This window comes from Cheilinus undulatus, linkage group 14 (assembly GCF_018320785.1).
Source record: "Cheilinus undulatus linkage group 14, ASM1832078v1, whole genome shotgun sequence".
Taxonomy (NCBI): Eukaryota; Metazoa; Chordata; class Actinopteri; order Labriformes; family Labridae; genus Cheilinus; species Cheilinus undulatus.
This window is the reverse complement of record NC_054878.1, coordinates 33,049,375-33,063,872: the sequence shown is the minus strand read 5'-3', so window position 1 is coordinate 33,063,872 and position 14,498 is coordinate 33,049,375. Positions and strand designations below refer to the sequence as shown.

Here is a 14,498-nt window from a genome sequence, read left to right as displayed (position 1 = left end):
TGTTGCCATCAGTCCATCTTCAAACACTTAAAACTCATTGCAAACAGTAGCGAGTCCCTTCCAGCCCCAGGCAAAAATTCACAGGGGCCCCTGCAACCATGCACTCATTACCATTGTTAATAAATGTAAAAAAGATGTGGGAAAAATCCAAAGTGTGAATGAATACATTTTTATTTCCACTCCAGTTTACATTAATATAATTTCTAAGGGGTGCAGAAGACCTGGTGGTTTTGTTGCACCCTATGCATGCAGGCAGACAGGTTCAAGTCCTTTAAACTGGCTCTGTGATCGCATGTCATTCCCCACGCTCTCATCCCTGTTTTATGGCTCCATCAAACAATACACATTAGCCTATAAAAATCAGCATCATAAAAACATCATACAAGAGACAGTGTTTTCACACTGGGTCTCCTTAGGGGGGCTCCCTACTGTTGACCTAAATTTTGCACCTTCTGAGCCACTGTTGTGGTGTAAAATTTGGCAGTCCTTGCAGGCTACCTACAGACCCCATGCAGTTTCTTATCAGCCTGTTGCAAGCAGTTTTATGATTGCAAATTCAGGGGCATGGAGAACAACTGATTGTAAATTAAAGACAATGAGGGAAGACGCATCAGGTTGAAGATGTTTTGATGTATGACTTGTTGCTCTGTGGCCTGAATTTGACTAATTTGTGTTTGTAATAATGTGTTTGTGTGTGTAACCCTGATGGTGCCTGCCTTGGCAAGGACACTCTTGTAAATTAGATTCTTGATCTCGATGGACTTTTCCTTTTCATTTATCACAACATCACATTTGAATAGAGAGTATGAGGTACTTGAACAGATAAAGCAAAAGCTGAGGAGGTAGTTTTGTTTGTTTGTTTTGTAATTAAAAATAAAATAGGTTTGAGAAAAAAAACTTTTTAAACACTTTGAAAAAAAAAAACAGATTTGATAACCCAGTTTATAAAACTGTAATCATTCATGGTGTGTTTTTATTTCAGGCTTTGAAAACTGCAAATATTTACAACTGATTTACAAATCAGTGGTTTTGATATGGGAAGAAAATGCTGGAAAAAACATTAGGATTTCACTTATATGAGTGTAGATTTTCTTTTGTTTAGCCTCAGTCAAAAATAGCCTTTATAAAGCATAACATTCACACACAGATAATTCAACCACACAGGCCAACTGGAAACAACAAAAACATAGGCAGTGATTACTATAGCTATATTTAGACAAACAATTATACACAAGCATGAAAGTCTGAACACAAACAGTTTAAGAACACTGCTCCTGTGTCAATCTTGTAATCACAAATATAAAGGTCTGTACAAACATTATCGTGTGAATACTAACATCAGGTCTGACCTTGTCCAGGTTAAATAAACAACTGAATAAAACTTGAATACATGGGAAATTTTAACAGGAACACTGGCTGCCTTTAATTAATTACCACAAAAAGTAATTCATAGGCAGATTTTCTAACATAATGCAGGTAGAAGCACATTTCATCATACAGTTTAATTTGCTGATCTTCGCCTGGGGTCAGATGAGGTTGGGGAGGCAGGAAGTAGAATGAAGTAGAAGTAAAAAGTCACAAGCGAAGAAGAATGTCTTTGCCCCGCCTTTTCCGACTGCAGCAACCAATGACCGTTGAGCTTTTCTCCTCTACTTCCTTTCTCCAGCTAGCGTCCAAGAAACATGGTGGGAAATTGTAGACAACATGCGGGACTCAAATTCCCCTTCGATGTAAAACCAGACTCTCCCGAAATAAGCTACTTTGTCTAGAACGGTAGTTATTTAGCTGTCTCACCGACACAAGCTTACGTCGCGGCTAACGTAGCACCGGCTCCTTTGTTTACTTGTAGTTTCAGCTCAGCAGGTAGGAACTCAGCTTACTTTGTTTACAAAAGATAATTGGCTTGCTCTAGTGGCCTAACCTTGATAAAGGCACATGTTCTATCATGTAGGCTTTTTACATACACGGTATTTAAAAATTTAGTGCTGGTATTGGCTTTTAATAGCGATAACCTGGTTCAATTCTACACACTTCTGGTCATCTACTGGTTTAGTGGTCAAAGATACCCATGCTTCTGGTTTAGTAACTTATCAATCACAACAATCATTTGCAGCAAACCATTGTTCATTTCAGTAAAGCATAAAATCCAGTTGTTTTAATCTGTTCCACAAAAACTGTTTTGAATAGCAATAAAATTAGACAAAGTGAAAGCAGAATTATAGAAATTTTGGCAAGTTAATTGAAAATTAAAAACTGAAATATCCCATTGGAATAAGTTTTCAGACCACTCACTCAGTACTTAGTTGAAGCACCTTTGGCAGCAATTACAGTGTAAAGTCTTTTTGAACGCTCACCTGGCTCTGGGGATTTTCTGCCATTCTTCTTTACAAATCCTCTCAAACTCAGGTTGGATTTGGACCGTCACAGACATCCATGTTTGGGTATCCCCAGGCATGTTCGATAGGGTTCAAATCTTGGGTCTGTCTGGGCTACTCTAGGAAATTCACAGAGTTGTACCTAAGCCACTCCTGTGTTGTCTTAGTTGTGTGCTTAGGTCATTGTCACATTGGAAGGTGAACCTTTGGCCCAGCCTGAGATCCTGAGCACCATGGAACAGGTTTTTCATTGAGGATACCTCTGTCCTTTGCTCCATTCAGCTTTCCCTTAACCCTGATTAGTCTCCCAGTCCCTGCTGCTGAAAAAGGCCCCCACAGCATGATGCTACCACCACCGTGTTTCCCTGTTAGGATGGTAAAGGGCAGGTGATGCAGTGCCTGGTTTCCTAAACATAATGTTTAAAAATGAGACCAACCAGTTAAGCCTTGGTTTCATCAGAACAGATAACTTGTTACTCACAGTCTTAGAGTCCTTCAAATTCTTTTTTGTACACTCCAAGCGGGCTTTCGTGTGTTTTGCACTAAGGAGAGGCTTCTGTCTAGCCATCCTGCAGTAAAGCCCAGATTGGTGGAGTGCTGCAGTGATGTTTGTCCTTCTTGAACTTTGCCCCATCTCCACACGAGATCTCTGGGACTTAGAGTGACCATCGGGTTCTTGGTCATCTCTCTTAATAAGGCCCTTCTCCCTGATTGCTCAGTTTGACTGACGGTTGTGATGTACTGTCTGATATTTGTCCAAACTACTCAAATATGTTTCTTTCTGCAGATAGAATCTCTTCTCTGAGCATCAGCATAAGCAACACGAAGTAGCTGTGTCAGCTGAGGCTTGACAATGGATGACTTGGAAAGAGAGCTAGGGTGTCTTGAAGAGCCAATTGATGATGATAACTTCTCAGAAGACAACTCCTCAAAAGGAGGAAAGAAATCAAAGCTTCCAATAACTTATCCTATGATTTCTGGTGAGTTGTACAGCACTAAAACACATATAAATGCATGAAATTGGATTTTTACCAATATCTGATATGTTGATATTTACAGAATAATTTTAGCTGATATTGATACGGATATTTAAATGTAGTTCAGACCTGAAACTTTTGTCCTTAAAACCCACAATTTTAAGTTTGAGAATGAACAATTTAACAACTTTCTGTCCTTAAAACTGAAAAATTCATAAAAGTTTAAGGAATGATGATAAAGAAAAATATTTCAGCTGAAGTAGGTCTGTTGGTCCAGCCTAAAAATCAACTAACTTAGCCTATTTGTTTGGATGACTAATATTTACAACATTGGCAGATTTTGATCGCTAAATACTAGTTGTACATATCTGCAGAAATTTTAATATCTGCCTGTACTGTACAGATCATCCTTAATACATTTATTCAAGCTGTTACATCAGCTAATACTAACTTAACTTGGATCTAGTGACTTGTAAATGAGAAAATACTTTCCTATACTGAAATGCTAAGCATATGTTAAATATAATTTAGGTACTAGATACAGTGTTTAACTGAATGCATCAAAGGTATAAGTGAAAATGTTTGATTCTGTTATGTTTCTGTTAAAAAAAGGGAGCTTCTATTAGTTGATTTATCATTATTTGATTTAATGATCAGATATCAATACTGGTGTTGTCCTCAATTCATTATCAGACAAGCTAATTTACTCTAATAGCTCATTATGTTTATGACTATCATATTTCTGTCATCTAACTAACAACAGCTTTGCTTTTATCTTAAGAGACACCTTTTGAAACTGGTTTTCATCAGACTACCAGAATGTGTCTGGAGCGGATCAGAGAAGCGCTGCTGCATCATAGATGGCAAGAGGCAGCTGAGTATATGGCATGTTACCCTCAGATGTTGGAAGATCCAACCCATAACTTAAATCATCCGTACAAGGAGGTAGGATGGGTTTGGTTTGAGTTTTTTTTTTGGCAGATGGATATGCAAAAGCTTTCACATCTATGATTAACATCCTTTTGCAATGTTTACTCCAGGTTGTTTGGAGAATCAGCACTGAGATCCTTCATCATCACCCAAACTCAAAGATGGAAGACTACAACCATGTCTATGAACTAATGAAGAACTTTGTAGTTAGAAATCATCTTTCGGTACGTTATGTTTGCTACTAGACCTTACTACACTGAAATCAAGACGATTTCTTATTTAAGTTTGTTTCTTTGCTCCTCTAGGTCTGTCTAGAACATTCCTTTCATCTGCTGCTGAACGGTTACATCGAGGAGGCAAAGCATCAGCTGTCTGTTGCTGAAAGTTGGAGGCATGGGAAAGAGTCGGCCTCTCAGATTCAGAGGACTAAACTGATCCAGGCCTACAGGAGTTTACTGGATTACATCATCTGGTGTGACAAAAAGAATCAACATTCAAACAGTGGTAAGGTGATACACAGCTTTACACCCAAAGCATCTATTATTCACTCATGTTGGTCACACAGCCATGCTGTAAGCTCTCATGTGATGTTATCCTGCCACCTACAGGTCAGATCTAGTAACTAAGATACAAGCAAAAGATGACGAGGTTGTTGACTATAAATTTTAGTGTACAAATCTCACTAGATGCCTTTTTGTGTGACTAATGGTTCGGTTTGTTTCATTTTTTGTTGAGTGTTTTGTGAAATTATCCTTTTGTTTTAGATAATACTGACTCCAGTGACAACCAAGACATGCACAACTACTTCAGACAGGCCTCAGTGAACCTAAGGGAGATCATGAGAAATCCTGGAGTGTGGGATCCCTTCATACTGAGTTATATTGAGGTCTGAAATCATTCCTTATTATCCTTCATTAATTAAAGAAATAGACATTTTAAACATAGCAAAAAAAAAAGTAAGGACATTTGTGTTTGGTAGATTTTGTAAAGATGCTTCTTAGCAATAAATGTTGTGCCATTAAAAAAACTGTTTATTTCCCTTTTAAATGGTGCCACATTTGTGAGGAACACGCTTTTGTGGGATGAGCAGCAGAGCCTAGTATGTATGCAATTCTGAGGTTATGAGATAAATTAATAAAGTCTTGAGAAAACAGCCTGAAATGACTTGTTTTGCCAGGAAAATGGAGTGAATAAAACCATGTGTTTGTTCCTTTAGAGTAGAAGTGTTCAAACTACAGCCCATTGGCCAACAGAAGCCTGTAATCCATTATGATTGGCTGGCAGTAAATTCTTGAAATAAAGTGAAATATCGGCCAAATTACAACATACTTCCTGTTTCCACACTATGCAGTGCTGCTGTCATGATTCTGGACACAAACGTTTTGACCAGGAATTTGTTGACTTGCTTATTTTCATGGATAACTAAGATGACAACATAAATGATTACAAAACATTGACGATATCTTGTTTCCCACTGCCCTGATGAATTAAAGACAAAAGGGTTACGGAGGCAAATAGCAGCACAAATCTCGCTCCTCTGCTCTGCTATCTGTTCAATCAGATTTACAAAGCATGTTGTACTTGTCTTCTAGCACCAAATGTTTTAATTGCTTTTTGAAGCATACCTAAGTTGGATTTGTTTTTACAATCTTGAATACACTAAAGGGGGAGGAATATAAAACTAGTCCAGTCACCCTTATATTTTTCTGTATGGGCCCTCAGTTCTGGAAGTTTAGACACCAGTTTGGTTTTATTGCATTGTGAATATCAATAATTTGTTACTACTTCAAATGTAGTCAGTCTTTAGTGTGTCCATTGATACATCACTTATTCTCTGTTTATTACAGCTATAGAAAAGGTTTCGTTTACTTTATGGAGAGAAACATCTTCTCTTCTGTGGTTTCAAATTGTTTTATCCCACCTGCTGTTTAATTTCCTGCCAAATTTTCCACAGCTGATCTTTTTTTATTTTAACAGATGTTGGAGTTCTATGAGGACCATGAAGGAGCTTTAAAAGTCCTGAATGACTACGCTTATGACAGCAATTTCCCCCCCAATCCCAATGCACATGTCTATCTGTACCAGTACTTAAAGCGGCATGATTATCCAGACAAGAAACTGATGAAAGTTTTAAAGGTATTGCCTTATGGTAAAAGCTCTGCCACTGTCAAGTGATGCAGGTGTTTATGTGTGTTAATTAGAATTTGTGATTTTTGGAATTTCTCTTTTAGCAAACAAAATATACTGCATCATATTGATCCTTGTCTCCTTATGCTGTAGACTCTTCATGTATTGGTCCCAAGTCATGAGCTTATGTTTGAGTACAGCTCTCTCCTGCTTCAGTCAGGTAAAAGCATCTTTGATATTAACCATCTGGGTAATCGGTGAGAAAAGTTAAATTTAAGTGCATTTAATCTATTGATAACTAAGTGGAAATAACATGACACTTTTTGTTTTTCCTGGTAAAATACTCTACATGGTTATGTGGAAGATATTCTCATATGAGATGTACATTGAAAGCCCCAAGGATGGCCTAAATGCATCCATTTATCTTACCCATTTTTTTTCAAGTGTCGGGTCAGTTCTGGTTGTTTTTCTTGAGATCTTGACATAATAAATCTTTGATCTCAAGAGCTACAAAAGCAGAAAACAAACAGAGATAGGGTTAACTTATCTCAATAGTGTGGGCCATGACAGTATTGGATGTCTGGCCTGTCACAGAAAAAAACAAGTATTGTTATCTGAAATAATTACTGTAGATAAATTGATTATTCTAATTGAAAAAACAGAGGACAATGGGGCAAATAAAACGTGACGCATGCTCACTTTGGCTGCTGTAATTTAGTAAGAATTTCACTCCCTGTCTTTTTCAGAAAAAACTGATAAAATCCCGAAAGCTCTAGGTGTCATTCTAGAAATGCTGGACTTTGCCTGCTGGAGAAGCAACTTAGATGTGTGGAAGCATCTAAAATTCATAATTCAACAACTTAAGCAACAGTACGTATGAATATTTGGAAAGGTTTTATTCTGTAGCCACCTATTATATTTTATGTTTTAATTCAAGAAATGAAACCTCCATATATTCTAAATTCATCATTAAAAAGTTAAATATTTCAAGGCTCTTTTAACATTGTTGATTGTGGCTTACAGCTCACAAAATATTAGAATATCACATAACATGGATCCAAAGATAGTATTTATGATACAGGAAAAAGTTAGTCAGTCTGTAAAGTTATACTGATTTAGTAATGGTAAGTCCCTTTGCTAAAATTACTGCATGTTGTGGCATGGAGCCGATCAGTCTGTGGTACTGCTGGGCTGTTGCTAAAGCCCATGTTATTCTGATAGCAGCCTTAAGCTCGTCTGCATTGTTGAGTCTGGTGTCTCTCATCTTCCCCTTGATATTTCCCCAGAGATTCTCTGTGGGGTCCAGGTCAGGCCAGTTGGCTGGCCAATCAAACACAGGAATACCATAGTCAGTAAACCAAGGAAATCATAATCTCCATAAAGATTCTCAGCAGCTTGAACCATGATGTGCTCTAAAATCTCCTGGTAGATGGCTGACAGTGTTGACTCTGGACTTGATAAAGCACAGTGGACCAGCACCAACAGATGACTTGGCACCCCAAACTATTACTGACTGTGGAAACTGTAAACACTGGACTTCAAGCACCTTGGATTCTGTGCTTCTCTTCCCAGACTCTGGGACCTTGATTTCCATAGAAAATTCTAACTTAGTTCAATCTGAAAACAGGACTTAGTTTGGACCACTTGTAGCCCATTCCCTGGACCAGTCTGTGTGTGGTGGCTCTTTATCCACTGACTCCAGCCTCAGTCCACTCCTCGTGAAGTTCTCCTGAGTTCTTGAATGTGCTTTGTTTGGCGGTCTTTTGAAGGCTAATTCCTGCTGATTGTGCACACTTTTCTCTTCCAGTCAATTTTCCATAGATATGCTTTGAAACAGCATCTTAGAACAGCCTACTATTTCAGCAACAACCCTCTGTGGCTTACCCTACTTGTGGAAGGAGTCACTGATTGTCCTCTTAAAGAGCCAAGTCAGCAGTCTTCCCCATGATTGTAGTTGTGTGTACTGAACCATGGTGTGAGAATGACAGCTCAGGAAACCTTGCAAATTGGACTTTTGTCTAATATTTTAAGAAAGTTGGTTTTCATGAGCTGTAAGCTATAATCATCAAGATTTAAACAAGAAAAGTCTTGAAATATTGCACTTTGTATGTGAATCTAGAATGTATGGAAGTTTAACTTTTTGAAGTAAATCACAGGAAAAAATGTACTTTTACTTGATATTCCAATTTTTTGAGATGTGCCTGTGTATGTATTAAAACAGAGAAGGCTGGAAGAATGTTATCTCTGAACAAATGTCTGCAAGAAGAGACTGGTGGCCTGCTCTGCACTTCACAGCCTTCCACGCCAGCCATGACTCTGTGGAGAATCCAGGGCTCATGGAAGTGAAGGCATCACTGGCAAAGATCCTCTGTCCTGGTAAGTTGATGCACCTGAAGGTACAGTAAACTGCACCTGTTAGCTATATCTGAGGATGTTTACTTTTATCCTGAAAGTATGTGTCAGCAAAGAGGCATACGATTTTCTCTTGCAATTTTTGTCAAAAATACTGTAATTTTTGTTTTGCCTTTTGGTCTTGTTTATATGTTTGTTTTATGATTTGACCCCATGTCCTAGCAGCATTGGTTCACATTGCTTGCTGTCCACACTGCATGTGTTAACTCTCTGCCCTGTTAATTACTGTTTCCCCTTGTTAGAAACATGATGTTTCTTTTTTGTTGACGTTGGAGAAACCAAAGTGACAGCCTTTGTATTGGTAAGCTTTTGCAGAGTTCAGACAAATGGTTTTGCCTCCCTGTTAATACAAGTCAGAGAACAGTGCATATGAATCACAGATACAAATATTAGAGATGCACCATTATCTCTTTGAAAAAATAAGCTAAAAAGCTTTGTTGAGTAAGAAAAGCGAAAGAAAACCAAGAAAATCTGCCTGTAGGACAATCCCAGCACTCTGCAGATTTCTGTCACTCATTGTTCTTTGACCATGGCATTTCAAGTGATAGTGTGGAAAATATAGGTTGTCTCCACTGAGTGGTCTGGTTCAGGTTGGTATGGCTTAGTACGCGTTTATCTGCCTTTCCATTATCAAAAGTTGGAAAGAGTCTGAAATTAATGACCTGTACTGCCCTACTTTTTGGCACCCTTCTGTAGGGAGTAAGCAGTAGGCATCTTTATTTCAGCTGGAAAGTTCTGTCATTATAATAATTACATCTTGACCGTGTTCACCGTGGTCAGCACAGATCCTCAGCTGATGGAGTATGTTAAAGGAAATGTTTGGAGCTGCAGCGGTACGTTAATAAAGACACGATTAAACTGAGTTATTATAGTAGCTACAACAATCGTTCAGTTAGTGATGAGTATAAGCTAAACTCCACTCCATTCTCCTTCCTCTCACCTTTAAGGAAAATTAAGACCTTAAACTTCAGCAGATCAATGATGATAAATAATATCTAAGGTGACAACGGATTATCTTTTATATTGTACAAGTAGTCTTGTGATGTCTGATAAATAAAGTGTTTTTAAAGGAACGGACCAAAAAACTGTCAAATCTAACAATATTTATCACAGATTAAATAAAGTAGTCTTTGTAAATAAACCCGACTGGGTAAATACTGATATTTTTTTCTTTTCTTAAGCTAAAGGTATCTGACACTAGAACAGTTTAACCTCATAATATGTAAGATTAGAGCTGTGACCACATATCATTGTCCACAGTCTAGGAATTAGTTTGGATCTCTGTCCAGTCCTAATATCCCTTATTTAAGAGGTTATTATTCTGATTTTTGTGTGTTTTGCCACCAATCCTGGCTGTGTTGTGTACTGAAAATGACATACCCTCTACAGTCCACCAAGGTTATGTTAGTTTTGGATTTTTCCTTAGTTTTTATTTTTATTTCATTTTCATTTTCTGTGTTCGATTTTAGTTTAGTTTTAATTCGTTTTTACTGCTGGTTTGTTAGTTTAGTTTATCTTTTTCAAAAATGCTTTGTGTAAGTCTAGTTTTATTTGTTTTTTTTTAGATTTATGTCAGGACTGAGTGAATGTACATTTTTAAAAACATAATCAAACAGGCTACTCTTCACTAATCATTTTATTTATTTAAAGATGATCTTTGAACACAACTCCAGACAAAAAACTACCTCTGCGTGAAGTCTTAACCAATCAATTCAGGCAATTTTACACTCTTTAGACGTGGGTGTAGGTGCCAGTCAGTATGGTTGTGTCAAGGACTAAAACTAAGGATATTTTGTCTCTATTTCCTTTTTAGTTTGGTTAGTTTTTTAAGCACACTATGCCGTTTTAGTTAGGTTTAATTTTTTTGTTAGTTTTTATTTAGTTTATGTAAACTAAAATGATTTTAAAATGCTAGTTTTAGTTATTTAGTTAGTTTTAGTTAACTATAATAGCCTTGCAGTCCACCCACCATGTCAGGGCTACGGGCATCTGTGGAAACGTAAGCCGCACCAAACCAAACAAACTAGACCACCTGGTGGAAACACAGCTAAAGTAACAGGGAGACAGGGTGAAAATGGCACATTTTCCTTCTGGGCTGTTAGGACACTGTAGTAGGTTCAGTGTGATAAAGCTGATTTTATCACTGTTGTGCACTTGCTTCACCTGCAAAACCTCACTTCTCAAATCCTCATGTAAAGGATATTTGGTTCAAGTGCAACATGCCATGCCAAGGCTAGGATTTAAAAAAAAAAAAGGCACAACTTGGTTCCTAAATTACTTGAAGACAGCTATTTTATTTGAGGTATTGGCATTTCACCCTTTGAATGACAAGCTTTTATTGTAATGGTTTATTATTACCTCTTAAAAACTTGTAATTCTTTTCCAGAAATAGTAAGGTCATCTGTCAGAGCAGCAGACTTGTACAGGATTTTTTCCCCTCACGGCCCCCTTGAAGATTTAAGCCAGTCTCAAAACAATTCATTAAAAATTCACAAATTATTTTTTATGTAGCATTTTAAAGTGAATCATTTTCTTTCCTCTTACAGACCTGAAATTGAAGTACACAGCTGGACTATGTGGAAAGAAGACATAAGAAAAGGACTGAGTATCAGAGTGTGTGTTTACAATGCAGAGGACTGATATGTTTGTGGAAAGTAACTGAAAAACAGCTGATGCCTGCTCATGAAGAATTAATGTCATACTCAGAGTGTTAAAATATGTGCTAAAAATCCATGTAGACACATTTAGGTGATCCTGAGTTAACAGCAGACTCTCAGATACATATTTTTAGCTGATCTTCCCAGTATTTTGCTTCATTGTGCTTCATTACCAAAGCACACGCTGCTTAGTCCACCATGTGGAGCTCTTGTTCTGTGTTTTTGCTGTGAGTGGCCGTAGGGTAAGGCTGACTGATTTTGACAGTGCTGCTCTGAATGTTAGCTTTCACGATGGTTTCATGGTTTCTGTAAACATTTTAATGGGAGCAGCTGACCTCAAACCACTGTATGGAGGGATTTTAAGGTGTAGTGTACACAACACAAAGCCTGAGGGATTTTCTCCATTGTTGCCTCAGAAATATCAACACAGACCTTTCAGCGACAGGATCTGTTGAAGTTGAAGTCACTGGGACAGACCATGGTCAAGTGGTTGCTGCTAATATTGAAATATTCAGTTTCTCCAGGTTTTTTTTTTCCTTTAAATGTTTGAGTCATTATGATAGTTTTGAATGAATGTAGAATACATAGAGCATACATTCCAAGGTGCCTTTTTGTAAAAATGTTCAACATTTTGTCACAATCTGATAATCTCCCATTCATATTTTTGCACTAAACATGTTTCTTATGAAATGATTCCAGCCTCCACTCGCTTTGCTTTACTCTCTCATTGGACTGGACCATGAAATTAGGTCCTTTCACCCAGCAGCATGCCAAGTTAATAAATGAAAGTGTTTGTAATGATTCTGTTTCAGCTTGCCACAACGTTGGCCATGCAGCAACTCACTCAGCCGTGCCCTCTGTGTGTGAGTGTGTGTTGCTTTGCAGTCATTACATAAACCAAAGCCTAAAGCACTTGTCTGACCAGAGGAGCAGCTGCAGAGGGGATCTGGGAATACAGAACACATGTCGCTTGAAAATTCAAAAACTCGGGGAGCAGTGAAGAGAATCGAGTTAGGAGCTGGTCACTGCTCTGAATGCGTCCTGGATGTGACCTTTTCTTTTTTTTAATCAGGGATTTGAATTTTTTTAATCACCTACACAGATGTTCAGTCCGTGCTCTGCTCCCTCTATCTTCAAGTGGCTCTGCTGGGAGTTGTTTTCTTTCCTCAGGGCACCTTGACAGTTTAGTTTAAAGGTTATTTTTCAGTCCAGGGTCACAAAGTGGAGTTTCTCTTGCCCTCTCTAACCCACGCAATAGTCACGCCATCAAAGTGCTTCTTTAGTAACTTAAGTTTGCTGTTTCTCGGCTGTTTTCAGCTCTTGTATTCTCATCTTTTCTAACAAGTTCTGTCCACAAGGACTTGTCTGAGGTTTTATTGTTCTCTGGTCATAGCAGTCACAAAAACTGCAGAACACACTGACCTGTAAGGTAGATGTAACCACCTATTAGGGATTTAAGGGGTTTCACACAACAAAACATGCCTGTAATGGAGCCATCAGACTATTGTTGTAGCCTGACGAAGCAGCAGGACACTGGGGCAGGCTGTCCCCATCCACTGCGACTAACAATACAGCCAGAGAGTGCATTAACACTGAATAGTATACTCTAATGCGGCGTACTACTGGCAAACTTACTAACGCTGTATGCTTACTAACATTGTATGCAATTTGGGGCATACTACAAGTTTTTTCTGCTAAATGCTACAAGGGGAAATATTACTGCACTTTTACACCCAGAAAATGTTGTTGGAGACTTCTTTATTTGCAAATAGTTGTTAAATAGATGTATTTTTGGGCTTTCATGCATGCATTGTACATGCATTGTTATCAGATGGTTAACATTTGCATCAACATAATTTTACTTAATCTGTAAAAATAACTTAAAGTGCAAAATAACCTGCTAATAATAATAATTTCCTGACCATTGCTGTACTTTTGTAGCCTTCTTTGCTTGTCTACTAGTTAAGTTTTTCAAAGCTGCATCTCTGCAACAACACTAAAAATATTTTTCATTGGTCAGTGAGAACAGGCACAGTGGACACTTGATGCTTCTCATTGGTCAGTGGAAAGCACTACACCTTCCAAGCAGAGAGATAGCAACAGCTGTGATGAATTCATTGGAATAAAAATCATTTAGACATTTATTTTCAAAAATAAGGAACAAAAGGCGTTCTTTATCAATTCAGGTCAGAACACTCTAGCTTCCAAATAAGGAATTCCTTATTTTAAAGAATGGTTGGCAACCCGAGATGCAACCTAACCACCAGGCCGTCTACGTGCCATTTGCAAATAGTTTTGAGAATAAAACTTCAGCAATGAATTCATGTGTATAAAAGCACTATGTCATATTCATTACAGAGGTATTATTATATAAAATAATGAATTTATAAAGCTTAATTCACAAAAACTACATAGACACGTCTTTTTAACAACATGAGAAATGACAACTTCTCACCTTTGAACCAAATATAGATCACTTAAGTACTATTCATGGGATTAGTATTACCTATGGGCCTATGTGTGCTGAAATATGGTATGTAATTTGCCCTATATTTTGTTCTCAGCAAATTAAAGACATAGTCTGTTTACACAAGTTAAAAACACAGATGTCCTGTGGGATTATCACAAATTACTGGTGGCCCATAGGTAATACTGGGGTGAAAAGTAACCAATGACATGTACCCAAATTACTGTAACTGAGTTGCTCATTTAGGTACTTTTTCTTTCTTGAGTACATTTTGAAAGCAGTTCTTTTACTTCTACTTAAGTAAGTTCCCCCTGAGTGACTTTTACATGAATACTCTTGTACTTTTTCCACCTCTGCTGACTACACAGGTGCACATGGTAAGAGAATGATTCCACATCACAACCCAAAACAGCTGTTGTGCACAACAAAAACTTGAGTGTTTATATCTCAGGGTTAGACATTTTGGAGTTGATTTGAACTCCTTTATAGAGTTAGATTTAACTTAATCCGCCTTCAATCAACACTGTAATTTTTGCTGTGTATTTGACTTTAA

The 14,498-nt window shown here is 37.7% G+C and overlaps 1 protein-coding gene across 1 annotated transcript; it reads left to right on the top strand.

The window, feature by feature from the left end:
* Positions 1-1,672: 1,672 nt before the first annotated feature.
* taf1a (TATA box binding protein (TBP)-associated factor, RNA polymerase I, A) lies at positions 1,673-12,171 on the top strand. The gene is made up of 11 exons (XM_041804658.1): positions 1,673-1,863; positions 3,163-3,355; positions 4,134-4,297; positions 4,393-4,506; positions 4,588-4,786; positions 5,047-5,168; positions 6,260-6,418; positions 6,563-6,629; positions 7,156-7,279; positions 8,631-8,785; positions 11,368-12,171. Exons 2-11 carry the CDS (start codon positions 3,229-3,231, stop codon positions 11,412-11,414), a joined length of 1,278 nt encoding a protein of 425 aa, XP_041660592.1. The 5' UTR covers positions 1,673-1,863; positions 3,163-3,228; the 3' UTR covers positions 11,415-12,171.
* The last annotated feature ends 2,327 nt before the right edge of the window (positions 12,172-14,498 follow it).